A 26,502-nucleotide genomic window follows, 5' to 3' on the forward strand; every position below is an offset into this window, starting at 1 on the left:
CTCCTCATCTCATCTAAACTCCTTGAAAACACCATCTACAACTAACTGTTGCTTCCATTTCTTTTCCTCTCACTAAACCTTCTGCAGTCTAGCTGATCATTTTATCACTGAACTGAAACTACTCAAAGTTCCCACTGATCTTACTTGCCATTTCTAATAACCCATTTTTGATCATCTTTCTTTTTGACCTCTCTCATCCTGAATACTCTCTCTTCCCTGGGCTTTCCTTACTTGGTTCTTGGTTTTCCTCTTAATTATCTGACCATGCTTCCTCAGTCTCTTTTCCTGGGATCGTCATCCATATCATGTCCACTCACTCTGTGTGGCCACCGAGGTTCTCTATATACTCTTTCATTTGGTAATCTCATAAGTCTCTCACAGTTAGTTATCTCTATTGAGATAATTTCCAGAGCTATTTATTTCACTCTAGTCTCACATTACCAGCTGTGTCTGTTAGACATTTCAAACTCAACATGTCCAAAACAAAACTCATTATGTTTCTTCCTTCTTTCTAACTTTCCTGTTACCATTGGGGGCACTGCTATCCTTTTAGTCACTCAGGTTATAACCTAAGTGTCATACTCAACACTCTCTCTCTTTCTTCCCTTTTTCTCTCCCTGCTTTCCTTATTCCCTCTCTCCCCACATATCCAGTCAGTTGCAAAATCTTGTATTTTTTTCCTACATTTTTCACATTTATCTTCTTCACTGACACAGCTACAACTTTAGGTCAGGCCATCATCATCTCTCACCAAGGCTGTTGTAGCCTTCTAAATTGATCTTCTTGCATCAAATCTCTCTCCATTTCAGTCCATCCTTCATACAGCTGCCAGAGTGGTTTTCTGAAAGCATGGATGTAATGATTTGACCCCAGTAATAAATAAACTTCAGTTATCTTTGTCTGTTTTAGCCCTAATATAGAGGTTTGTGCTGTAGAAGGAGGGCTGCCTTTCTTCTGGAAAGGAGATTCAAGAGGGACTGTGACAGGCATATGCTATACATCCTATGATAGAACTGGCTTCTTAGATTCATATTAGACTATAGTAGATGGATTAGGAAATAGTTGAGGAGCAAGTCAATGGCAGTTTTCTACCAGGGCCTGACTAGGTCCTCCATAAATCAGGAATTGACTCCTTTATGTAACTGCTAAAAACTATTAGAGAAATTCAGTAAAGCAGAGATTTTTATGATAGCATTTTAGGTTCATCAGCCACATCTTATCAGCAATGTTTCCCATTCACCTAAAATTGCTAGCATATAATATAAATAAATAAAATAGGAAAATTTCCACATTATCATCAAATAAATGGCAGGAATATCCAAAAGTATACTTTTCATTCAGTATAGTAAGATATTAATCAGGGGAGAAAAACCTTTAGGCTTTTCCCCTGCAAAGCATAGTTCTTTTATAAGGTTAAACTGAGCAAATGTAATGACCTTTATTTTTCAGAAAAAGAAGCCTAACAAATTCTTGATGACTATTAAATAACTAAGTACATCTACATTATAGTTATCACACCCTTAAATCTGTTGACATAATTTGCATATTTGAAAGTATTATTTGAAAGGAAGGGGAGGGGGTTCTAAATATGACCATCCATGTCTGAAGTTCTGTGTTGTTACCTTCATCAATCTAAACAAAACTTCATGGTTTTTTCTTTAAAATGTAATCTTTTTAAAAGTCATAAGATCATAGCTCTAGAGCTGAACGGGTCCTTAGCGGCCATCTAACCATCCAGTCCAGTCCCTTCCATCTTTTTTTTAAGGATGAGTAACCTGAAGCCCAGAAAATTTAAGTGACTCTCCTAAACTCACACAAACATTAACTGGCAGGATCCAAACCCAGGTCTTGTAAATCCACGTTCAGTCCTCTTCTCTTCGTAGCTGCTTCCAAACAGTTGAGATAATAGCTAGCTTTTACAGAATGCCTTTGAGATTTGCAAAGTAAAAATTTATAAAGCCCTTTAAATTTAAGTCTTTAAATATTCCTTAGATAGAATATTGTCATGGCATGAATTGTGGAAAGTGGAAAAGAAAGAGCATTCATAAACCTATTTTCAGAAGTTAAGCCAGAGTGTATAAAATTCCATTTCTTCCTCCCTTACTAAAACAAGGCACAGGCCTTGGTGCAAACCTTGGGATTAGATAATTGATAAAGCAGGGCATTAATATATAATAGAATCTGAAAACTTCTTTAACTTTTAAATGATTACATAATCAGAAATTCATAAAAACTTTGACATTTCGTTTGTTCAGGGATTGAAAATGTCTAGATAAGACAGTAGGGTTCTAAGTTCTTAGTGTTCTCTTCCTCCTCTAGTTACTTTGTTTTTACTTATACGTGTGTGTGTGTGTGTGTGTGTGTGTGTGTGTGTGTGTGTGTGTGTGTGTGTGATGGAATAAACTGAAAACTGTTTCAAGGGCAGACGCTATCTCCTTTTTGGTTTTGTATTCCCCATTCTTTACAGAGTGCTTTGTACAAAGTAGGTATTTAATGTTTGAATTGAGTTTGGGTAGTTGTCAGGCTATGTGTGCAAGAAAGGCCTTTTGGTTGAAGAAGGACTAAGGGAGCCCCAGCAGAGAAAAAACGAAGCTTTAGAATATAGAAAGTGTCCTATTTTAATTTCTAGTCCTATTTCACACAATATTTGTTTAGTTAAGTGAGTAGAATGCCTGTAAAATTAAAAAACAAATGCATTAAAGTATCTTGAAGTGTCTTTTTCTTTATACTCTTCATCTGGCACTCTTCTTAAGCTACTAAATCTTCATTTCAGTTTCTCCACATTATGTTTTTATTTATTCAAATACAAATGCTAAGAAGAAAATTCAGGGTTAAACTTTTTTGTTAAACTTCTATTTTTCTCTTACATTTTTCTTCCTCTTTCCAGAAACAGCCAGTGAAGAGGAGTCTCCAGCACCTTCTTGCTCTAATCTAAATAGTGAAAGTTCTATTCCAGAAGAATTAGGCAGTCCACTTGCTGAAACTGTAGCATCTGAAACTATAGCTCAGGGGCAGCCTGGGAGCATAAATCACAGCGTACTTACTGAAGAAATGGTTTATTCACAGGACCTAGAGATGTCTGCTGCCTCAGCTACCAAACATGTAAGTGAAAGTATAGTTAAACTTTATATCAAAGTATCTATAGAGTTCTAAGCACCTTTACAAAAGGATCATATTGCTATTAAGCAATCCATCGGAAAGCATGTGTTTAGCACCTACTATGTGCCAGGCAAAAAGTCAATCCATTATGGAACTTACTCTCTAGGAAGGGGAGATTGAGGAGGACTCCAACTGGTTCTTGGGTTCCACCAGTCAGCAATGGTGGCAAGCTGATGTTTGAACACAGGGGTGCAAGCAAGAAAAAATGAGCATGACAGCAGATATGTTGCAGGAATTTGCTTTATCTAGATGATCGATGTCCAGTGCTATTGTCTGTTCAATGAGAGGCTGGAGGAAGGATCTTATCAGATCAAAACCCCAAGAGTGACTGAAGATTTGGGGAAACTAGCCCTATAACATTCTTGGGATTCCCCTTATAAAAGACAGCAACTACCAAGGTGTCACCAAGAATGAAGGAGAGGATCCAGCAGCTGTTCTTGCTGAACAAAAAGAGGACATTACTCCCCCAAAGAACCAAAGTGTCCTAAAGATGGTCAAAAGAGTGGGGAATAAGGAAACACCAAAGATTGGAGATAAAATTCATATCCTACAAAGGAAAATTGTCCGGTGGAAACAGTGATTCCAGTCATGATAGAAATGAACTAAAATTTGTTTCCAGTCTTGTCAAAGGTCAGATTATCAAGGAATGGGACATTGGAGTTGTCTCATTCCATTCCATTCCAGGAAGAAAGGAGAGATCTGCTACTAACTGTGTAAACCAGAATATTCATATAGTTCTGCTGGCCCCCAAATTTCCTCGAATGGAACCCTCTTTTTCAGGATTGAATTGCTTGTTCTGAAAGGAGAAGTTTTATTTCAAGATGGAGGTATCATCCCCAGAATCAAGCAGGCAAAGAAAGGTTATTTAATCATTGAAGGAAAAGCTAGATTTCAGTTAGAGGTTGGTGAAAGTAAAGATACAATTTTTTTTCTCATAAATTCACAGACAGATGCACAAAATGCATTGACTTAGATTTAATTTTTGATTGTTTTATTGTGACTTTAGTTTTTATATCACATTTTCTGGTATGTTTCTTTTCCCCAGCTCATCTCCCAAATCCCTCTTCCTCGTGAGTCTTCCCTTGTAACCAGGGAAAAAAAAACCAGAAAGATTCACTGACAAATTTTCTACAGCTAACAGTATGACATTCAGCACCCATAGTCCTGCACTTCTCATCTCTTCTGTGGGACCAAAAATCTATCATTGTAATAACACAGCACTTAGTTTTGTTTTATTGTTCTTTTCATTTAGGTTTACAATTTTTAAACCATACAGAAAATGAGAGCAAAGACAGGTAACAGAAGTTGAATATAAGAGTAGAGTAGTCCTATCAAAATATGGTGTCAGGAGCATGGAAAGATTGACATGAACTAATGCAAAATGAAGTAAGCAGAGCCAAGAACACGGTATACCTGATGAATATAGTAAGGTAAATAGAATAATTATAAAACAATTCAGAATTAGTGTTTTACAATTACTCAAAATAGACTTAGCCCCAGTGAAGAGATATGAGGAAACACCTCCCCACTCCCGACCCCCGCTTTGTAGAGGTGGGTAGTCCACAGGTATGGAACATTGCATATTTTGTCAGATGTTTTTCAATGTATTGGTTAGTTTTCCTGGTCTTTTTGGAGAGGGGGCAATTCTTTGCCTTTTTCTTTAAAAAAAAATCCTTTATTATTAAAAAAAGTTCTCTGGGAGGGATACGAGGGGAAATTTAGATGATGTAAAACCAAAGATGTCAATTTAAAAACCATTTTTAAAAACATAGTGTTAGGAATGTTAATGGTCAGAGTGAGTTGAGCCTGGTAGAGAAAACTAAGGACAACAAAAATGATTTTTTTTTAAAAAGGACATATTGGAGGAATTGTGGGAAGGTGATGGCCTGCTTTGGAGGAGCCCAGATCCTCTGTGAGCACCACAGTAAAATCTAAAAATGTGATATTAGCAGCTGAAATAAGGAAAATCAACCTGCAGATTCCTCCACCCAACTTAAAGGTACACAGAGGTACCACCAGAATACTCTAGGTATGGTGAAGAAGATAAACTGGGACAGTTCTAAAGCACAGCTGAAAGCTGCCCCTGAACAGGGGAAGTCCTATACAGTCTGGCACCCAATAAAGGTAGATTTGCCCAACCTCAGTGGCAGAAGAAGACGACTAGAAAAAAACCAGCTCGGGTAACCACAAAACAAGTCCCATGGCAGGAGCCCAGTCTGGTAGAGCATAATACAGGTTGACCCTAAAGTTTAGACACATAGGAAATCTCATTAACCGTTTCACTGAAGACTCTGTGTTGTTCAGCGACTTCTTTTTCTGAGATATGCTAAAAGAGAAGGTGTATTCAATGAAAATCACGGATGCAACACACTTGATTGAATGCATAAAGAGTGAATGTGCTAAAATTGATGGCAATGTTCAGTTATTGCACCAAGTTCACGTGAATCTTGCAAAGCACATCAACCTTTGCATCACAAATAATGGAAATCATATTGAAGATGTTATTTGTTAATATTCCAATTAAATAAAATGTTGTTGAAAATTTCCTTCTTCATTTCATTTCTTGAAAATACGCATTTTTGCCTATGTGTCCAGACTTTAGGAACACCCTGTGTAAGGGGATAGCCCAGACCCCTGTGGCAAGAGGGAGCAGTACTGGAGTCCCTTGAAAGAGGAACCTAATTTTGGCCACCATGCTCAAGACCAGCTACAGCCTGTCTATTTCATTTAGGAGTACAGGAGCAAGACCCAGTCATGGGTCATACCAACCTCCCAATGCTGAAACTGCTAAGATGAGCAAACACACCAAATATTAAGAAGAAATACCTTGGACTGAGAGATTTCCAGTGGTGTAAACCTAGAGGAAGAAACCAACCCCTCAAGTCCCCTTAAAACTTCAGAAAAAAAAATGTTCTGGCTAGAAGGACTATAAGACTACCTAAGAAGAAATCATGCAAGATACAAAATGGAATAATTAGAAGCGGGTGGGGGAGGGGGGAATGACAAGAAAATTGACACCTTAGAGCAGACAATGGAAAACCTCATCCAGGAACTGAATGCCCTGAAAATTAGAATGAGCTGAACAGAAAACAACTCAATGGTACAAGAAGAAATATTAAAACAAAATCATAAAATTGGGGAGGGGGGGGAGAAAATGTAAGAAATAATAGTATCACAAACAACTCACATGGAGAAAAGGTTAAGAGATAATTTAAGAATTATTATACTATCTGAAAATAATTACTAAAAGCCTACATCTAATTGAAAAGAAATAATTTGACAGGAAATTATTACCCTCCCTGCCTTCCACTTCTCGCCAAGAATAGAAGTTAAAATGACTCTGATACCAAGTAATAGGAAATCAGATAATGGTCAGGAGCCAAGGCTACATGAAAATGAAATATATTTAGAGGGACTGCAGGCCGTTTCTGGGCATCTATGTCCTGGCAAGATAGATGTATTTTTGTGTATTTAAAAACAGGCTAATAGCTCATAAAAATAAGCTTTATGTTTAACATTATTTGCAGTGAAATGTGTTATGAAATATCCTCTTGACTTGATGTGATTAAAAGATTTTAGCGTGCCATAATTTTACAGAATACACCGTATCATTTTGTTACCATATTCCAAGAAATTATAGATGAAAACTCCCTAGAACTCTTAGGAACAGAGAACAGAGTGAAAAAATAAAGAATTCCCTGGTCACTTCCTGAAAGAAAACCTAAAATGATAAGTCCTAGGAATGTAATGTCATAGTCAAAATGCAGAGCTCCCAGGTTATTGAAAACAATGTTAAAAGCAGCCAAAAGGAAAGACTACAAATACCAAGTAATCACAGGATCATAGAAGTTGGGCGGCCACCACTATAGAAGAGAGAGAACTTGGAATCTGTTATTCTAAAAGATAGAGGCATACAACCAACAATGATATATCTGGCAAAACTAAATATCCCACAGGAAAAAGAAGTGAATATTTAATGAAATATATATCCAATTACAGACAGTTCTCACTTTTATGTAAGTGGACTGTTCCACAGACCTCTATGTAAAGTGATTTTTACATAATGTGAATTTGTCCACAGATGTGGGGAAAGGTTGGAGAGGAGGCAGGAAGAAGGCCGCATGACTGTGGAGGGAGGAGGCCTACAGCATGGTTTAAGGACTCATGTTGAACTGAGGATAGAGAAGCAAGAGCAGGAGGAGGAACACGTAGGCGTCAAATACATAGGGGCCAGGCACAGACAGGAGAGAATGGGTGATGTATCTGGACGGGGGACAGACCTGCCCCTCAGCACAGAGAGAAGACAGAGATATGGGAGCCAAACACGTATGTGGGCGAAGTAGGGAGATCTCTTTTCTTGGTGACAGAGATCTCAGGTCAAGTGCCTGATCTAGTGGCAGCAGTGGTCCATGTGTACATTCTGCTCTTACTTGAAGGTTTTGGTTGGTTTTGTTTTTTTGGTTAGGGGGAGTCAGAGACTACAGAACGCTGAGCAGAGAGGAAGAGCAGCACAGTACTATACAGTAAAGTTAACAGGTTGGTTTTTTTTTTTTGGAATGTAGGTTTCTCAGAATTTTTTATGCGAAGTCAGATTTGCATAATCTGAATTTCCATAGTGTGAGAACTGTCCGTTACTGATGAAAAGATCAGAATTGAGTTGACATTTTGAAATGGAAACATAAGAATGAGGAGAAATTAAAAAAAAAAGATATACATACTGGTTTAATTGGAAGGGAGTATACAGAAATTAGTTGTTTACATGCTAATAGCAGAATAAGAAACAAATGTCTTCTTAAAACACCAATATTTTTAAGAGTCATAGAGAAAGATAAATGTGACGAAGGGCCCAAGGGTGTTTTTTTGTTTGTTTTAATGTTCTTGGGAAAAGACAAAAAAAGAAGTGACAGACTGGGTATTCTATCAAATTCTGTTAAACATTTTTAATAATTACTTCTATATTAATCAAACTGTTTGCTATAATAACTAGAAAAAAAGGTACTCCTCCATCTTTCTATGATCCAAATATGATATTGATATCTAAACCATGGAGAAGCAAAGGCAAAACAGGAAGAAAATTAGGGAATATATCCTTAGTGAACTTTGATGCAAACAAGTTTATCTAAAATAATAGCAAAGAGGCTACAACATTATATTAAAAAGATTATACGCTATCACCAAGTTGGATTTATGCAAGGAACATGGGGTTGGAAAGCTACAAATATAATAAAACATATAATTTTTTGAACCACATTACTGTATCAGTAGATGTTAAAAAGGCTTTTGACAAAATCCAACACCTTTTCCTGTCTTAAAAAAAAACCTCACTAGAAAACAGAGGAGTAAAGGACCTTTCTTTAATGCACTAAATGATATGTTTCTGAAACAGAAGTAAACATTATAGATAATAGAGAAAAATTAGAAGGCCTTCCCAATATCAGGAGTAAAGGAAGGGTGCCCATTATCATCATTAGTGTTTAACATGTTCTTAGAAATGCTAGCTATAAAAAAATAAATAAAATTAAAAAAATAAAAAGAAATGCTAGCTATAGCAATAAGACAAAAAAGATAAATAGAAACAATGAGTATGAGTAAAAAGGAAACAAATTTCTTTGCAAATGATATACTTTGAAAAGCTTAATACATCCACCAAAAAATTAATTGTAACAATAACTTCATTAATTAAATTGAATTAACTTCAATTAATAAACAAGCAACATTGCACCCAGCAGGAAGAGCAAGAAAGAGAAATTCCACCTTAACCTACATAACGTACACAACATTTAGGAATATAGCTACCAAGATAGGTCCAGAAACCATATGAATCCAATTATAAAACCCTTTGCAGAAATAGAGACGTAAATACATTTTTTAAGCTATTAAATTAAATTTTATTTTCAGTTCCAAATACCCTCCCTACCCCCAAACCTTGAGAAAGGAAGAAGAATAAAAACCTTTACAAGCATGTAGGCATGCGAAACAGAATTGCATGTTAGTCATGCCCCGCCCCCCCAAAAAAAACCCACAAAAAGCAAAATAAATAGAAGAAAATATACTTCAATCTGTACTCTCAGTCCATTGGTTTTATCTGGAGGTAGATAGCATGAGTCCTTTGGAATTGTGTTTGGTCCTTCTGTTGTTTAGAGTTACTAAGTCTTTCACAGTTGATTAACTTTATGATATTGCTGTTACTGTATAAATTCTTCTGGTTCTACTCTGTTCAGTTTACATCAGTTCATACAAGTCTTCCCAGGTTTTTCTGAAACTACCCACTTCATAATTTTTTTAGCACAGTATTCTGTCACATTCATATACCATAACTTGTTCAGCCATTCCCTAATCAATGGGCATCCTCCTCTCTATTTCCAGTTCTTTGCTGCCAGAAAAAAGACCTGCTGTAAATATATATATTTCTTTTTCCTCTTCCTTTTATCTCTTTGGAATATAGACTTAGTAGCAGTATTACTGGGTCAAGGGTATGTACAGTTTAATAGTTTTTTGGACATGCTTCCAAAACATGATATGATGTGTCTGAGGTTTTCTCTCTATTTGTTACTCAGGAACAAATCATTTTTACAACTGTAGCTTTGTAGTATGGTTTGAAATCTCGAGCTGTTATAGACCCCCTACCTTCTCAGTTTCTTTCATTGATTCCCTACATATTCTTGACCTTTTTGTTCCTCCAGATGAATTGGGTTAAGATTTTTACTAACTCTGTAAAATAATTCTTGGGTAATTTCATTGGTATGGCACTGAATAAGTAAACTTAGTGTTGTCATTTTTATTACATAGACTGGGCTGACACAGGAGCAATGAATATTTCTCTGATTTAGTTCTGTCTTTGTGTGAAGGGTGTTTTATGATTGTGTTCATCTAGCTCCAGTGTGTCTTGGCAGGTAGACTCTCAAGTATTTTATGCTGTGTGTAGTTATTTTAAATTGAAATTTTCTATCTCTTTTTGGTAGGTTTTGCTGTATTAGTATAGAAATACTGCTGATTAGTGTGCATTTATTTTATATCTTGCAACTTTGCTGAAGTTGTTTTGATTATTTATTTTAGTTGAATCTCTAGGGTTTTCTGAGCAAATCAACACTTAATTTGTAAAAAGTGATAGTTTTTGCTTTCTCATTGTCTGTACTTATTCCTTTAAATTTTTTTCTTGCCTTATTGCTCTGTCACATTTCTAGTACAGAGTTGAGTAGAAATGGTGATAATGGACATGCTTGCTTCACAAACCTTGATCTTTTTGGAAATATTTCTAGTGTATCCCTGTTACAGATAAATGTTTTCTTGGTTCCAGATAGATATTGTCATTTTGAGGAATGTCCCATTTACTTCTGTGCTTTCTAACAGGAATAAAGTTTTTTTTTTTAAAACAGGAATAAATGTTGTATTTTGTCAAAAGCTTTTTTTGCATCTGTCGAAATAATCATATGATTTGTTTTTGTTAATGCAGTCAGTTGTGTTTATAGTTTTCCTAATATTGAACCAGCCCAGCATTCCTTTTATAGCCTGGTTATCTTTATGGTATGTTGCTATTATCTCTTTTCTAGTATTGTCTTTAAAAAAAATAATTAGCATCACTGTTCATTAGGGAAATTGGTCTGTAGTTATTCTTTTTTGTTTTGACTCTCCTTGGTTTAGGTAGTAAAATTCTCTTGGATATCCATTTGTTCCTGGGTTTTTCCCTGCCTTCCCCCCCCCCCCCCCAAAGAGTTAATTTTTGGCTTGTTCAATTACTTTTTTCTAAGATAGGTTACTTATGTATTCTATTTCCTCTTCTGTTAATCTGGGGAATTTCAATTTTTGTAAATATTCATCTGTTTGATTTATATTGTCAGTTTTACTGGTATATGGTTAGGCAAAATAGCTTCTATTTCATCTTCATCTGATAGTGAATTCATCTTTTTCATTTTGGATTCTAGTAATTTGGTTTTCTCTTTTTTTGGTTAAATTAGCTAGTGGTTTGTCTATTTTATTGGTTTTTTCTTTTAAAAAACCCAGCTCTCTGTTTTATTTAATTCAGTGGGATTCTTTACTTTCAATTTTGTTGGTCTCTCCTTTGATTTTCAGGATTGCTATTTAAATAGGTGTTTAATTGGGAGGTTTTAATTTGTTGGTTTTTAAATTTTTTTGCATGCTAAATTTGTTGATCTACCTTGCTCTATTATTGTTGGAAGCATTCAGAGATATAAATTTCCCCTAAGTACTTGTGTCAATAAGGCAGTAATAGCAGTGTAGATGATAATTGTCAAAATGCCATGTGGGTCTATATCGCAAAGTATACGAGACTCCCCATGTAGAAGGTAGAAGAAGTAAACCATTTATTCAGACACCAGAGAACCATATCCCACAAGCCGTCTACCCAATCTATCACAGCAGTAAAGTACATACTATCACAACATGGAGCCTTGCCATCCCAAACATCTCCAACCCCGTGCTAGGGGCTTCCCAAAAACAAATTCATAGTACAGCTAAGTCAGTCTGTTCAGCTCTAACTATCATGACAGCCATTAGCAGTCATAACTGCGCTCACGTTCTCTCTCACTGCATTTCCTGTGACATAACTTCCTTTTTCTGTCAGGACGCTCCTCCCACCACATGTGACTTAGGCTTCCTGTGATGTAAGCAGGTCACATGGCCTATTAATGAGTGGGAAAGCTCTTCAGATCTAAATTGCTACTACAATAGAGGTCTTTTGTTAACTGTAGTTTTTATTGCATTTTGATCAGAAAAAGATGCGTTTAATATTTCTGCTTTTCTGCATTTATTTTTTGAGGTTTTTAATGCCCAAATACATGATCAAATTTATGAATGTCATTCATAGCTGAGAAATAGGTATATTCCTTTTTATTTCCATTTATTTCTCCAGAGATCCATCATATCTAACTTTTCTAAAATTTTATTCATCTCCTAAACTTCCTTCTTGTTAATTTGGTGATAGCTTTATCTAGGTCTGTGCAGGGCTATTATAATTTTAGTATTTACTCTTATATGTCTCGTTTAACTTTTTCAGAATTTAGTTGCTTATATTCAGAGGGTATGAGTATGAGAGTTGATAATGTTGGGATGATCCCCCCACCCCCAGCCAAAAAAGGAAAGAAGTGGTGAGAGAGCAATATGCATTGAGAGAAGGGGAAGGAAGAGATAGAATGGGAAAATTTTTTCTCACATAAAAGAAGTGTGTAAGAAAGAACTTTTATAGTGGAAGGTAAAATAGGGAGGAGGGAAGGGTGGCAGGCAGTGCTTAAACTTCACTCTTAGGAAATGGTTCAATGAAATAGGAATACATATACACACTCAGTTGGGTATAGGAATCTATCTTATCTTACCCTACAGGGAAAACTGGAGGGGAAGGAGATAAGAAATATGGGGATGGAGGAGAGGGGACATGATAAAAGAGAGAGTAGATTAAGGCTGGCAGTGATCTGAAGCAAAACAGACTTTTAAGGAGGGACAAGATAAAAAGAGGGAGAGAACGATAAACAGAAGAAAATAGGATGGAGGGAATTATACAGGTAGTATCATAACTATGAATTTGAATAGGAATGTGCTCACCCATAAAACAGAAGCAAATAGCAAAATTCTGGTTTAGAAACCAGAATCCAGCAATATGTTATTTATAAGAGACACACTAAGATACACATAGAATTAAAGTAAAGGGCTAGAGCAGAATCTATTATGCTTCAGCTGAAATAAAGAAGGCAGGGGTAGTACTCATAATCTCAGACAAAGCAAAAGTAAAAATAGACAAAACAAAAGTGAAAAAAGAGATAATCAGGAAAATACATTTTGCTAAAAGGTACCACACTCAATGAAGTAATATCAAAACATTTTATGGAAAATTTCTTTTATAAAAGTCTTATTCTCAAATATATAGGTAACTGAGTCGAATTTATAAACCTTAGAGTCATTCCCCAGTTGATAAATGGTTAAGAGGTATGGATAGGCAGTTTTCAGTAGAAGAAATTAAAGCTATGGTCATACAAAAAAAATGCTTTAAATCACTATTGATTAGAGAAATGCAAATTAAAATAGCTCTGAGGTACCACCTCATAGCTGTCAGAAATAACAAATGGTGGAAGGGATGAGGAAAAATAAGTACACCAGTAAACTGTTGGTGGAATTGTAAACTTGTCCAATCATCCTGGAGAACAATTGGAACTATGTCCAAAGGGCTGTAAAACTGTTCATGCCCTTTGACCCAGCAATACCACTACTGGGTCAGTATCCCAAAGAGATCAAAGAAATGGGAAAAGGAACTATATGTACAAAAGTATTTCTGGCAGGTCTTTTTGGTGGCAAAGAATTGAAAATGGAGGGTATGCTATCATTTGGGGAATGGCTGAAAAAGTTGTGGCATATGATTGTGATGGAGTATCACTGTGCTATAAGAAATGACAGGGGTAATTTCAGAAAAAAAAAACATGGCAAGACATATATGAACTGATGCACAGTGAAGTGCAATGTACTGGGAAATCATTGTGCACATGATAACAGCAATGTTGTTGTAATGATGATGAATTGTGAAAGACTTGGCTACTCTGATCAATACAGTGATCTAAGACAGTTCCAAAGGACTCATGATAAAAAAAAGTATCTACTCCCAGAGAGAGAACTGATGAACCTGAATGCAAATTGAAGTATAATTTTCTTGCTTTCTTTATAATTTTTTTTTGCTTTTTTTTTCCAACGTGGCTTCTATGGAAATTTGTTTTGCATGATTTTACTTGCATAATTGATACCATTTTGCTTGCCTTCTCAATGGGTGGGGGTGGGGGTAAGAGGGAGGAAGAGAGTTTGGAACTCAAAATTTAAAAAGAAAATGCTTAAATAATAAATTTGTTTTAAAAATTTAATTTACATGCTGTGCCATTTAGTGCATCTATGGTTAGTATTAATATTAATTCGTTGTCTATGGTACCTTTTAGTAAAATGTCATTTCCCTGTTTATCTCATTCAGTGAGGTCTATTTTTGCCTTTGCTTTGTCTGAGATCATGATTGCCACCCCTATCTTTTTTCAGCTGAAGCATAATAGATTCTGCTCTAACTCCTGATTTTAAATTTGTGTAGATCTTTTTGTTTCAAGTGTGTTTCTTGTAAACAGCATATTATTGGACTCTAATTTCTACTCCATTCTGCTATCCTCCTCCATTTTGTGGGTGAGTTCATCCCGTTCACATTCATGATTCCTAACCGTGTGTTTCCCTTCATCCTATTCTGTTGTACTTAGGATCCTTCACTTTTTTTATCTTGTTCCTTCTTTAAGTGTCCATTTTACTTCTGACAATGGCCTCTCATAATCTACCTTCCCTCTTATCACCCTTCACTCCCTGATCCTTTTTCCTAGCCACTTTCTTTCCTACTTCTCTGTTGGGTAATATGAGTTTTTGTATGCAAATGTATATGTATGTTTATTTTTGCCTCCTTGAAACAGTGCAAATGAAACTGTGGTTCAAGTATTGTCCGCTCCCTTCACATGCCTCCTGAATTATAGAAACTCTTTCTTGTGCAATCAATTTATTTAGTTGATTTCCCCATTTTCTTCTTCCCCCATCTAGTGTCATTCTCTTCCTTACTCTTCCATTCTTTTAAGATCATCCAAGCGTAATAGAATCATACCAAGACCCTCTCTTTAATTAGATTCCTTATAAGACCTGTTGATGTTGAAATTAAGGTAAACTGAGGTAACAAAATTCTAAGCATGTTCAGTTTATTGCTAAGGTTAGCAGTTACCAATAAAAGGGATCTTTAGCTCCTCAGCAAGCCAAAAGTCCCTGAACGAGGGCTAACAGATTATTTTTATGGACAAAAGGAGGAGCATCCAAAAAGTATAGAAGGAGTTTCATAGATGGGAAAACAGTATGATTGGCTGGAAATTTGGGATGCCGGGCTAGCAACAACCCCTTACATCTTATCACTATGGAAAGCTCATTGGCAGTGTCCACCTGCATGGCTCGTTAGTGTTACAGTCACAACAGACCAGCCTTTCTTGAAGGACAGCCAGTGTTGCAGAAGTGACAGACCAGACTCCCTGGCATTCACCTGCATCCTTCAAGGATCACAGATTTCCTTGACACGAAAATAGAACAGTGATTAACAGGAAAACTGAACTCTTAATTCTAGCAACTTCTTTCTCATGATTATTTTTATTTATTTTTTACATAGCTTGTTTGTTACATGTTTGCTTGTTATCTCCCCCCTTAGATTGTGAGCTCTCTTTGAGGGTAAGGACTGCTTTTTGTATCCCCATTGCCTAGCACTATGCCTGGCACATAGTAGGTGCTTAATACATGTTTATTGATTTACTTTCTGTACATATACATATATGTGTGTGTGTAATTGATTGATGTTTTTGTTCTTTCATCACAGTCATTTCTAGAAATGCTCCCCCTTTCTTCTCTTTACCCCTTTCAAAATTGAACTTTACCCTCATATCACGTTCCTTTTTTTAAGTAGATGAGTAAATTTACCCCCTTTGCTTCCATATTTGAACAGTCACCTTCCAAAAGCTGTGCATCTTTGTCAAAGCATGATTCCAGTAAAGGAAGTCACAGAACTGGAGGACAGTCTCGCCTATCTGGGAAATCCCATCAGCTCTCTCATAGTTGGTCAGATGAGTCATTATCTATGACACAATCAGGTGAGACTAGTAATCTTTAAGTATATTATTTCAGTAAATTTTATCTTTCTGTGAAAGAACAACTCACTATTATTTCTAAGCTTTTTCTTGAACTTGAGAGTTCTTTTTTTTAAATAAAAGAACTTTTGACATCACAAGTTCCTCAAAAGAATAGAGCATCATCTGTTAATAGGCAGTACACAATATTGTACTAGACAATAATACTGTGATTAAGTTGCTGAGGATGATTGAGATGATTATCTTATTGCTATCACATCCAGGTTAGTAATAGTTAACACTGTCAGACAGCAAGTAACTTAACTTTCCCTTATCAAGTTATCCTTTCTATCAAAATTGCCTTGAATGTTCTCCTGCTAGTGTCAATGAAGGTCATTTGATGAATTATCCTTTTTTATTTTGTGTAATGCATCTGAAGGCCTCAGAGCGAATAAAATGCAATAAAGTTTTCTAAAGCAGATAATTCCTATAAAACTATAGAATATCATGAAGTTATGTACAGTGACATAATTTCCACTTATCTGTGCATACTCAGTCATCACACTGCTGTGATTTGGCAGGGAATACTATATTTCTCATTTTCATTACTCCTTAGTCTGACCCTGATAATACTCAGGGGTTGTTTTGTTTCTTTCATTTTTCAATATTTTTGTTTATTTTTAATATATTTTCATACATGCCTTTTTTAAAGCAATTTTTAAAAATTATTTCTCACATACACACCTCTTAAGATCATACCTTTTCATATATCAAAGAAAAGCTTAAATTAAGCACAAAGATCTGATAGTGACTGTATCTGACAGTATAGAAACAATATTGTATCCTAATAGTCCTTGGCCTCTCTGGCCAGGGGAAAATACTTTGTTTTTATGTCTGTCTTTATGAGTTGACAGTACAGTATAAGCCACTATAATTTTCTTGTATTTTACTAATTATTATATTTCTTGTAGATTTCATTAAGTTTTTTTTACCAACCTCAGATGATTTAAAAATAATAATTATATTTTGTCTCAGAAAATCATCACTGATAAGATTTTTTTGCCTGATACATTCACTTCCTGGTGAACTTTTAATTAAATCAGTGGTCTCCTTAATAGCATCATAAAAGTAACTTTTCAGCCTTCAGGTACTTGGTAGTTTGTTTGACTAAAAAGCAAAAGTAATTTACTTTAAAAAACAATGATATTGATTAAATTTAGGAAAGGTTAGTTTTTAGCTTATGCCACATAGATTTCCCCTTCATAGTGTAGTAGACTAGAATTATCAGGTACTAACTGGTCTTTTCATAAAGACTTAGGATTGTGAACTTTCAGAGGCTTGTTTAGAATGCAAAAATACATGGAAATGAAATTCATTTGCCCTTATTTTCCATTAAATCAATGGTTCTCAGCCTGTGATGTATAGATCTCTGAGAAGCTTTAGAGTTGTAGTAGGGTGCCTCTAAAGCAACAAACAAACATACTATCTAATACCTAATTAAAAGTCTCACACATATGTGTGTTACTATTTTTAAATGTTATGTAGATACTGTTGTAAGTAATAAAATATGAATTCATTTTAAAATGTACTAAATTCATAGTAGGTTTTTGCTATTATGAATTTTCTCAAGTGAATACTAATAATACTATTGCCATGTGTAACTCAGAAATTTTTTTATATTAAGAAGAGTCTTTTCACTAAAAAAAAAAAATTGTTTTAAAACCAACTTTAATGGGAAGCTAGGTGGCACTATGAATGGAGTGCCAGGCCTGGAGTCAGGAAGACCTGAGTTCAAATCCAGCTTCAGACATTGACTAGCTGTGTGACCATGGGCAAGTCACTTAACCTCTGTTTGCCTTTATTTTCTCATTTGTAAAATGGGGATAATAATAGTGCCTGCCTCCCAATGTTGTGTGAGAATCAAATGAGATAATAATTGTAAAGGGTTTAAGCACAGTGCCTGGCACATAGTAAAGCACTATATAAATGTTAGAGAAAGAGAAGAAGCCAATCATAACACCTGCATAGTAGATGGAATTCATATAAGATTCTCTTTATCTTTATGGAATTAAAGAAATATTCCTTAATATTTTAGTGATTTGCAAATTAATAAATACTGAAATCTGTTGGGCTTTGCCAAGAATTTCTGGGTACCTACATAAATGAATGTAACATGCCCATTGTCACCCTGCAAGTCATTGGAGTTGTGACTAAAACTTGGGCTCCTTCATTCCATATTAAAAACTTCTTTGAATTAAGCCTAGTCTCTCTGTCTTTAAAGAGAGACTATATATGACCTCCTGACTCCATTTAAAGAAATACCATAATTAGTTCTGTGCTACTCAGCAGTTCTAAAATTAATTATGGATTGCTAATCTTCTTATTTACAAGTTAAGATTTTTAGTGCACAAATATGCCTTCTGATTTTTATTTAAAATTGTCTTCTGTTGTCTGGTTGAAGTTTCTCCTAACGTGAGTAGTGTGTGACTCGTACTATGAGTGAAGCTGTGACTTGGTCCAACCATTCTGGAAAGTAATTTGGAATTTTACCCTCAAGTCACTAAACTGTTTATACTCTTTGAGCTAGTAATATAACTACCAGGATTTTGTCTGCAGTTTCAAATGACAGAAATGAAACCTGAAAACATAGAAATGAATGAACAGACCATTGAAAACAAAAGGATATATAGCCTGTAGCACTTTTTTTATTCCTTAATTTCTGAAAATTTTATTATATTAACTCTGCTTAAATGAGGTTCTCTTTTGAATTATTTTGTAATTAAGACTAAACATGAAGGTTTTCATGGTTTTGTATTTGATTACAGTGGTTTAGGAAAATTTTTTGTGTTAAAATTTTACAGTTTAGGGCCATAGGTAAACTTTGTCACCTGAGGAAAAATTAAAGAAAAACCCAAAGTAGATCATAACAAATTGATTTACCTATATATTTTAAATTGCTTTAATTGTATCTCTTTCAGAACCTACTTCTGACCAGAGTGACATTGAAGGTAGAATCAGAGCTCTAAAAGATGAGCTGCGGAAGAGAAAATCAGTTGTTGATCAGCTGAAAAAGGAGCAGAAGAAAAGGCAGAAAGAGAGGCTGAAAGCCCAGGAGGCCAGTCTGATCAAACAGTTAGAGGTTAGAAAATGGATGGGAGAAGGGTAATATGATATTGAGACTAATGCATATATGACATCCAAAATGTTTTTTTATATTAACAAAAAGTGGTACTTGATTAGACATTTTCTGTTACTAATTGGTACTGAGGAAGTCTATGCTCTTGTACAAAAGATTAAAACTGAATGATTTTTTAATAAGCAAGGGACGATTATTTTGTAGTGCCAGACAAGGTACCTTAATAAGTTAAACAACAACATGCTTATCCAATTAAACAATACAAAACACTGTTTAAAAATTTTTTTTTAAAAATTGCGAGTTTGGTGCCGCAAAGCTCCTTGGTACTTACTGATTAGACATTTGGCGGCTCCTTTTCTGGTTTCATATTGTTTTTCAAATACATCTTAGTACTTATCCAAACAGTTGTTATCATGATCACCAGCATCATTATGAACAATTATGTTTACTAGTAAATGCTTACTGGGTATATATCTTTGATAAATTTCACTGTCCTGTTATAAAGTACCTACTAGCAAAGATAGGCATTAAAAAATGACAGGAGGCAAAGTTGACAGAGTATATAAATTAATTGGTTCTATCCTCATGCCAATAATAAAAGTAGAAGTTGGTTCTATAGAAGAATCACCACCTCACTAAAATGAGTTTCTGCTGTGGAAACTCATTCCTTAGATTTGTCAGTAATAGGAATTTTTTAGTAAATAGGATATCTTTTTAGAGCCAGCCCCGTGATATCATGGGAAGAGAGCTGGCCTCAAAACTTAGGAAGACCTGGATTCAAGTTCTGTCTCTCACATACACTGGCTATATGATGCTAGCAGGCTGTGTAACCTCTCAATGTGCCATGCAACTCTTGAAAACTATAAATTGAAGAGAATGTGTTGACTTGCATTGGTAGAAGGAATTTCCTAATCTAGGAATTACCTATAATCACAAGTCAAGTGCCCTAAATTATTAGTAAATTAGTAAATATTAGTAAAAATTAGTAAATATGCAGGGTTGAGCAACTTTGATCTAGCCGTCCAATTACAAGGAGGTAGAAGGGAAAGGATCATGTCATCACTCTCATGTAATTTTGAGTGATGATGTGTAAGGTGTATATAAACTGGTTATCAAGAAATTTTGTGACTATGTTAGATAAGATAATATTTCCACTGTTAGCAGAGAAAAGGTTCGAAGTAGATCACCAATTTTTTAAATATTTGAGGGCCTACCCACTTATTGATTCTAGAATTTAGTCATTTTAAAATATTTGTAGATCTTCCACAATTTGTAATATAGAAAAGTAGAATAAACAAAAATATCTTAATTACCCAGGAAGAGTTCCCATTTTTGAGATTTATAGTTAATTATATTATTCTGGAAAAGTGAAATATCATAAGAGAATTTCTACTCCATTCTGTTGGGTTATGTACATGTGAAAAAACCCTACAATTCAGATTATAATATATTTCACCTCATTCGCTTTCTACTTTTATCTACATAGAAGGCATCCTAAGTCACGTTGCATGATGCCCTAAATAACTTCTGATTCAATTCACCAAATATGTATTAAGTATTTATTGGTATGTGTGGGACTGTGGTAACCAGGACAGATAAAAAAATTTAAATAAATAAGACATGACGTCCTTCTGTGATGTAGACTGAAGCCTTGAATGAAGACGTACATAGATGGCATGATTATCAAATTTGTGAATAACTGAAAATGTGAAGACTAGTTAATCCTAGTTATGTGACAGAATTGGAATCCAATTGAGAGAGACATGATAAAATGAAATTTACCCCTAAGTTTCTAAAAGTCATTTTCATAAGTATAGGATCAGTATAAACTTCAGGGCAGTATGAATCAGTAGTGTGATGTGGTTGCCATAAAAGGAAAAATGTCTTAGGCTAAATTAATAATAATGCAGTTAGTATGCAGAATGGTAACACTTTCTGTCTTCCACTTTGGTCAGACTACATGTGGACATTTTGTACAAGTCTAGTGTCCCTGTTTTAGGAATTTGAAAAGCTGAGCATGTTCTGAAGAGTGTCAACAGACTAAAAACTAAACATACACATTGCATGATGCCCTAAATAACTTCAGATTCAATTCAGCAAGCATGCTGCCATATAGCAATCAGTTGACAAACTAGTGCCTGAAAATACAACTTGAAGAGTGGCACATTATAACTATCTCCATATATTTGATGGAATGTCATGCGGAAGAGAAATTAGACTTGTTTCCCTTAGTCTGCAAGGGCAGAACTAGAAACAATGCAAATATTTTGGCTTATGTAAGGCAAAAAGCTCCAATAATTATTAAAGATGTTCAAAAGTGAAATGGGCTGCCTCAGAAAAAGGTACATTCTTTATTCCTTGGAGATCTACAAGCAGAGGTTGGGTGATTACAGAATATTCCTAACTGAGGTATGATTTTGGCCTGATAACTCCCTGAGAACCTATGATTCTATGTGACACACAAATAATGAGAATGTAAAAAATTACCTGGTGCTTTAAATGTTGCAAAGTGACAGTTTAGGCTTGGGAGAAAGGTCATTGTCAGTTGGAAGATCAAGAAAATAGAAGACTGGGTGAATTATGGTGCCATTTAGAGAAATAATGAGGTTGGAAGAAGAACATATTTTAATTCAACAAATATTTATTAAGTTCCTACTATTTGCAAGCCTCTGTGCTACACATCGGTATTATAAGACTAAAAAGACAGTTCCTCCTCTCATTGAGCCTATATTCTACTGTGCTTATGACATGTACACAGATAAGCATAATACAGAGTAGAGTGTGATGGGGAGAGTAACAGGAGAGGGATGCAAACAAAATGCTCTAAGGAAAATTTGAGAGTTTGCTGGCCTTCAATCTGTATCCCTAGGAACATGCATGATGTGAGAGTAGAAGAGATAGTGCACCCAACTCTGCCTCAGGATTGGGGATTCAGGAGAAGTCAAGATAATGAAGCATCAGATTTTCCTTCAAGCATTTCCTGAATCCACTTAACATTGGTCTTGTGTAGCCCAGAACTCTCTGTCTTGTCCATAAAAATTGTACTGGAGACTTTGACAGATGTCTTGCTGTGATCACCTTTTTTTTTCCTGATCTCCTGACCTAGAAATCCAGTCAAAAAGAGCCTTCCTCAGCAAGTCCTAAAATATTCAAATTAGTTGAAGAATTAAAGAACATACAGCAGGTAGTAAACTTAAGAGAATTCATACCAAGAACTGTTAAGAGACCTAAGATACAGGTTTAAAAAAATTTTTAGTAGTCAGTCAAACTAGCACTTCTTAACACCTACTGTGTGCCAGGCACTAGGGATACAAAGAAAGGCAAAACATGTTCCCTCTTCTGAAAGTACTCACACTCTCATGAGGGAAGCAACATGCAAGATATATACAGGATAAATCAGAGACAATTAACAGAAGGAAGGCACTAAAATTCAGGAGAACTGGAAAAGCTTTCTTGTAGAATGTGGGACTTCAGCTTAGACTTGAAGAAGACTAGGGAAGCTGGAAGGGAGAGAATTACAGGGATGGGGGACAGCCAAGTGAAAATACTTGGAGTTAAGAGATGGAGTGCAAAGAATAGCCAGAAAGGCTAGTGTCATTGGATCATAGACTACATGTTTGGGAAGGAGGTTTAAAAACCCTGGAAAGGTAAGGGGGGGCTAGGGTATGAAGAGTTCTGAACACCAGAGGATTTTACATTTGATCTTGGAGGTCCTAGAGAGCTACTGGAGTTTATTGAATAGAGGAGGATACAGACCTGAGCTTTAGGAAGATCACTTTGACAGCTAAGTGGATGATGGACTGGAAAGGGGAGAAACTTGGGGTGAGGAGACTAACCAGCAGGCTATTACAGTAGACCAAACATGAGATGAGGAGGTCTTGGACTAGAGTGGTGGCAATGTCAAAAGAAAGAAGGGGGTATATGTGAGCTATTATGAAGATAGAAAAAAAAACAGGCCTTGACAATTGATTATATGTGAGAGAAAGGAGTTAAGGATGACCCTGAGGTTTCTAGCCTAGGTAACTGGGAGGATTAGTACCCTCAACAAGTAATAGGGAATTTCACAACATGACCATTATGAATATGTTTTGCATGACTACATATGTATAACCTATGTGGAATTGCTTGCCTTCTCAATGGGGGAAGGGGGTGGGGAGGGAGGAATGGAGAGAATTTGAAACTCAGAAGTTCAAAAAAATGAATGCAAAAAATTGTTTTTACATGTAACTGGGGGAAAATAAAATATTAAAAGCTTAAAAAAAACCCAAGTAATAGCGAAGTTAGGAAGAGGGGAGGGTTTGGGGTAAAAGATAATGAATTCAGTTTTGGACATATTGAGTTTAAGGTGTGTACAGGATATCCAGTTCAAGATATGTATTCAAGCTGGAGATGAGAGACTGAAGATTGAGAGAGAGAGGTTAGGGCAGAATAAGGAGGTTTGAGAACCATGAGCTCGGAGATATTTGAAACCATAGGAACTGATGAGATCACCAAGTGGAACAGTTTAGAAGGAGAAGAAAAAAGATGAGGGGGGCGCAGGACAGAGTCTTGTGTGACACTCCAGGGCATACCCTGGATGAAGATCCAGCAAAGATAAAGTAAATGAGCAGTCAGGTCAAAGAACCAGGAGACAACAGTGTCACAAAAACCTAGGGAGAAGAGGTTAACAAGAAGATAATAATGTCAAAGGCTAAAGAGAAGTCAAGAAGGATGAGGATTGAGAAAAAAAAAAAAAACATTAGATTTGGCAATTACAAGATCATGGGTAACTTTGGAAAGAAGAGTTTTGGTTGAATGATGAGTTCAGAAGCCAGACCACAAGTTGATAAAAGTGAAAGGAAAACAAGTAGAGTTATGTATTGTAGACCACCTTCTCAGGGAGTTTGGCCAAAAAAAAGGAAGAGAGATAAGACAAAATTTAGTAGAGTTGGATGAAGTGAGAATGGGAAAGACATGGGCACATGTGTAGGCAGTAGGGAAACATCCAGTAGACAGAGAGCGATTGGAAATTAGTGAGAGTATAGGGATGATAGAAGAGGGAGTGTGCTGGAGAAAACCAGATGGCAAGGGATCACTTGTTCCCCTAGGGGTTTGCCTTGGCAAGAAGGGCCAACTCCTCATGCAAAATAGTGGTGAAGGAGAAGATACTGGTAGAAGACATTTGAGTGATGTGAGATGAGGAGGCAGGGAAAAGAGGGAACTCTCTTTAAATGGACTCAGTTGGGTTTTTTTTAAGTGAAATAAGATTCAAGCTTCTTAGCTGAGGAGAGGAGAAGCAGTGGGAAGTTTGAGGAAAGATGAAAAGCCACTCATGTGAGTGAGATAGTGAATCAGTTAGTAGGATTGCCTTGCTACATTGAAGGCCCAGTTGAGATTGTATAATATAAATTTGTGTTAGATATAGGCAGCATGGTTTTGTGATTTTCTCCAGCTTCATTTAGCAGCATGTAAGAATGAAGATTAGATGTTGGGAATAATCCAAAGCTGGGTTTTGGCAGGGCAGGATCACTGAGGGACTCGAGAGAAGAGGGCACTGTTGTAAGGGCAAGCAAAATGGGACTTCTTACTGTTTTTTCTTTTGGAGTGCTTCTCAGCACTAAGGCAATCAAGTGCCTTTGATTGAATCTTGTCTTTGTAGGATGGCCCACACCCTTTTGCTAATTAGGTCAGGAGAGATGTAAAGCCCTCAAGAGGTGTGAGGCCCTTGAGAAGTGTGAAGCCCTCAGGCCCCGAAAAAAAGGGTATATACCCAGAGGATAGCCATTGAACTCAGAATCCAGAATCGAGAACTCTCAGAACTGTGGGAGGAGAGGTTTTGCTTGAGGGGCTCACTCACTGGAAGAGTGTGTGTGATTTGACCAGAGGAGACTCTGGTTAGACCACACCATAAAGATAAAGTGGATAAACTCTTTTCCAAACATGTACACAGTGTACACAGTGCCAGAATATGAATTTATTGCTACTCAGATTTAAACTGGAAGTTATTAAAGTTCTTGATTACTAGACTTTCTGAAAAGTCTTAATTGTGAATACTAACTACAGCTTTAATTTCTCAAAACATAGTCTTATGATGAATTTATCAAGAAAACAGAAGCAGAGCTAAGTCGGGACCTGGAGACATCACCAACAGCTAAACCTCAAATTAAAACTCCCTCCTCAACTACTGAGAGGCCGAAGATCAAGCCTCCACCACTTCACAGGTTGGGGTTTTTTGGTTTATTTTCTTCACTGTCCAGTTTGATAATGAAATATGCTAAGATTGGGGTGAAGGGTTTGAAACAAAGGTGAAAATGGAAGTATTGACAGTCACACTGCAACATTAGCTTATTTTACAGTTTTTACTAAAATCAAATATACCTCTCTTATTTTGCTAAAGTTGTTTTTGTCTGCCTGAGGCAACCCCACCCTAAAAACCTTATAATAGGCAGTTTATTTAAGTGTACCATAAAACTGAGTATGGGAAGAATTTAAATTCATCCTGCATGTTTATAACAAAGATCAGAACATACTGAGGTGCTGAGTTGGAGTTGGGCCTCCAAGGTGAGTTGCTCATAGAGTTCTTTAGAAGTTGAATGAGAATTTCCACCCTTTATGGGGACTCCTAAGCATCCCCCTTTTCTGTTTGGTTAGACATGCTGCCATCACAGAGCTCTGTACTTCTCTTCATTTATTAACTTTTCTACCTCAGGCCTGAAGCAGCAAAGAACTGGAAATCACTGACTGAGTCAGAACGCTCCAGAGGATCCCTAGAGTCTATTGCTGAACATCTCGGTATGTAATGTGAGACATGATGGTGTTTAAGGATTTGTGCAGAACACATGGAAGTCCATGCCTGCTCAATTTTATTCTATAATGAATACCTTAGCAACAGTGGATGGCTATTTTATAGTCTGCTCTATAAAATTCTTTTTTATTTGTGAAATGCATTACTAATTTATAGCATTCATGTGGAGCTATTTTCATCTGCCCCATTTGATGAGAAAAACTAAGTTATGGAAAAGGTTATGTGGCAAGATAATGACAAAGTATACACGTAACATAGAACTGTCAAGCCCATAGAGCCCCATTTTCTTTATTTTATTGAAAAAATGGCCAGCTTAGGTCATAATTTTTCTTCCTTTTTGAATTCTGATATTTGTAAAATCAGAATTTTTACGTTGTATGACCTCCTTCTTGAAAAAAAAAGGTTGAAAAATCATATTTGGGCTTCATCTTTTTAGAGAGCTTTAAGATCACCAAAGAAACATGTTCATTTTAGAGCATTTGAAATAATAGTAATTACTAACATTTATATAGTGCCTATACTATGTGCCAGGTATTATGCTAAGTACTTTAAAATTATTATCTTATTTGATCCTTACAACAACTCTGCGAAGTAAGGTGTTATTATTATCATTCCCATTTTACAGATGAGGAAATTGAGACAAACAGAGGTAAAGTGATTTGCCTGAGGTCTCACAGCTAGTATGTATCTGAGGCTGCATTTGAACTCAAGTTTTCCTGACTCCAAGCCCAGCACTCTATACATTGTGCCACCTAGCTGCCAGATAACTGCCACATAGATGTTCACATTAAATTCTATCTCTTCCT

General features: G+C 36.0%; 1 protein-coding gene across 1 annotated transcript in view; it reads left to right on the forward strand.

Moving 5' to 3' along the window:
- The window catches only part of CEP350 (centrosomal protein 350), a 179,924-nt gene that overhangs the window by 140,259 nt on the left and 13,163 nt on the right, over positions 1 to 26,502 (forward strand). Inside the window, exons 29-33 of the mRNA XM_036756981.1 lie at positions 2,888 to 3,102; positions 15,656 to 15,800; positions 18,755 to 18,915; positions 24,976 to 25,112; positions 25,601 to 25,683. Coding sequence (XP_036612876.1) covers positions 2,888 to 3,102; positions 15,656 to 15,800; positions 18,755 to 18,915; positions 24,976 to 25,112; positions 25,601 to 25,683 — 741 coding nt within the window. The remainder of the gene's footprint in view (positions 1 to 2,887; positions 3,103 to 15,655; positions 15,801 to 18,754; positions 18,916 to 24,975; positions 25,113 to 25,600; positions 25,684 to 26,502) is intronic.

The sequence above is a fragment of the Trichosurus vulpecula genome, chromosome 4 (assembly GCF_011100635.1).
Source record: "Trichosurus vulpecula isolate mTriVul1 chromosome 4, mTriVul1.pri, whole genome shotgun sequence".
Classification (NCBI taxonomy): Eukaryota; Metazoa; Chordata; class Mammalia; order Diprotodontia; family Phalangeridae; genus Trichosurus; species Trichosurus vulpecula.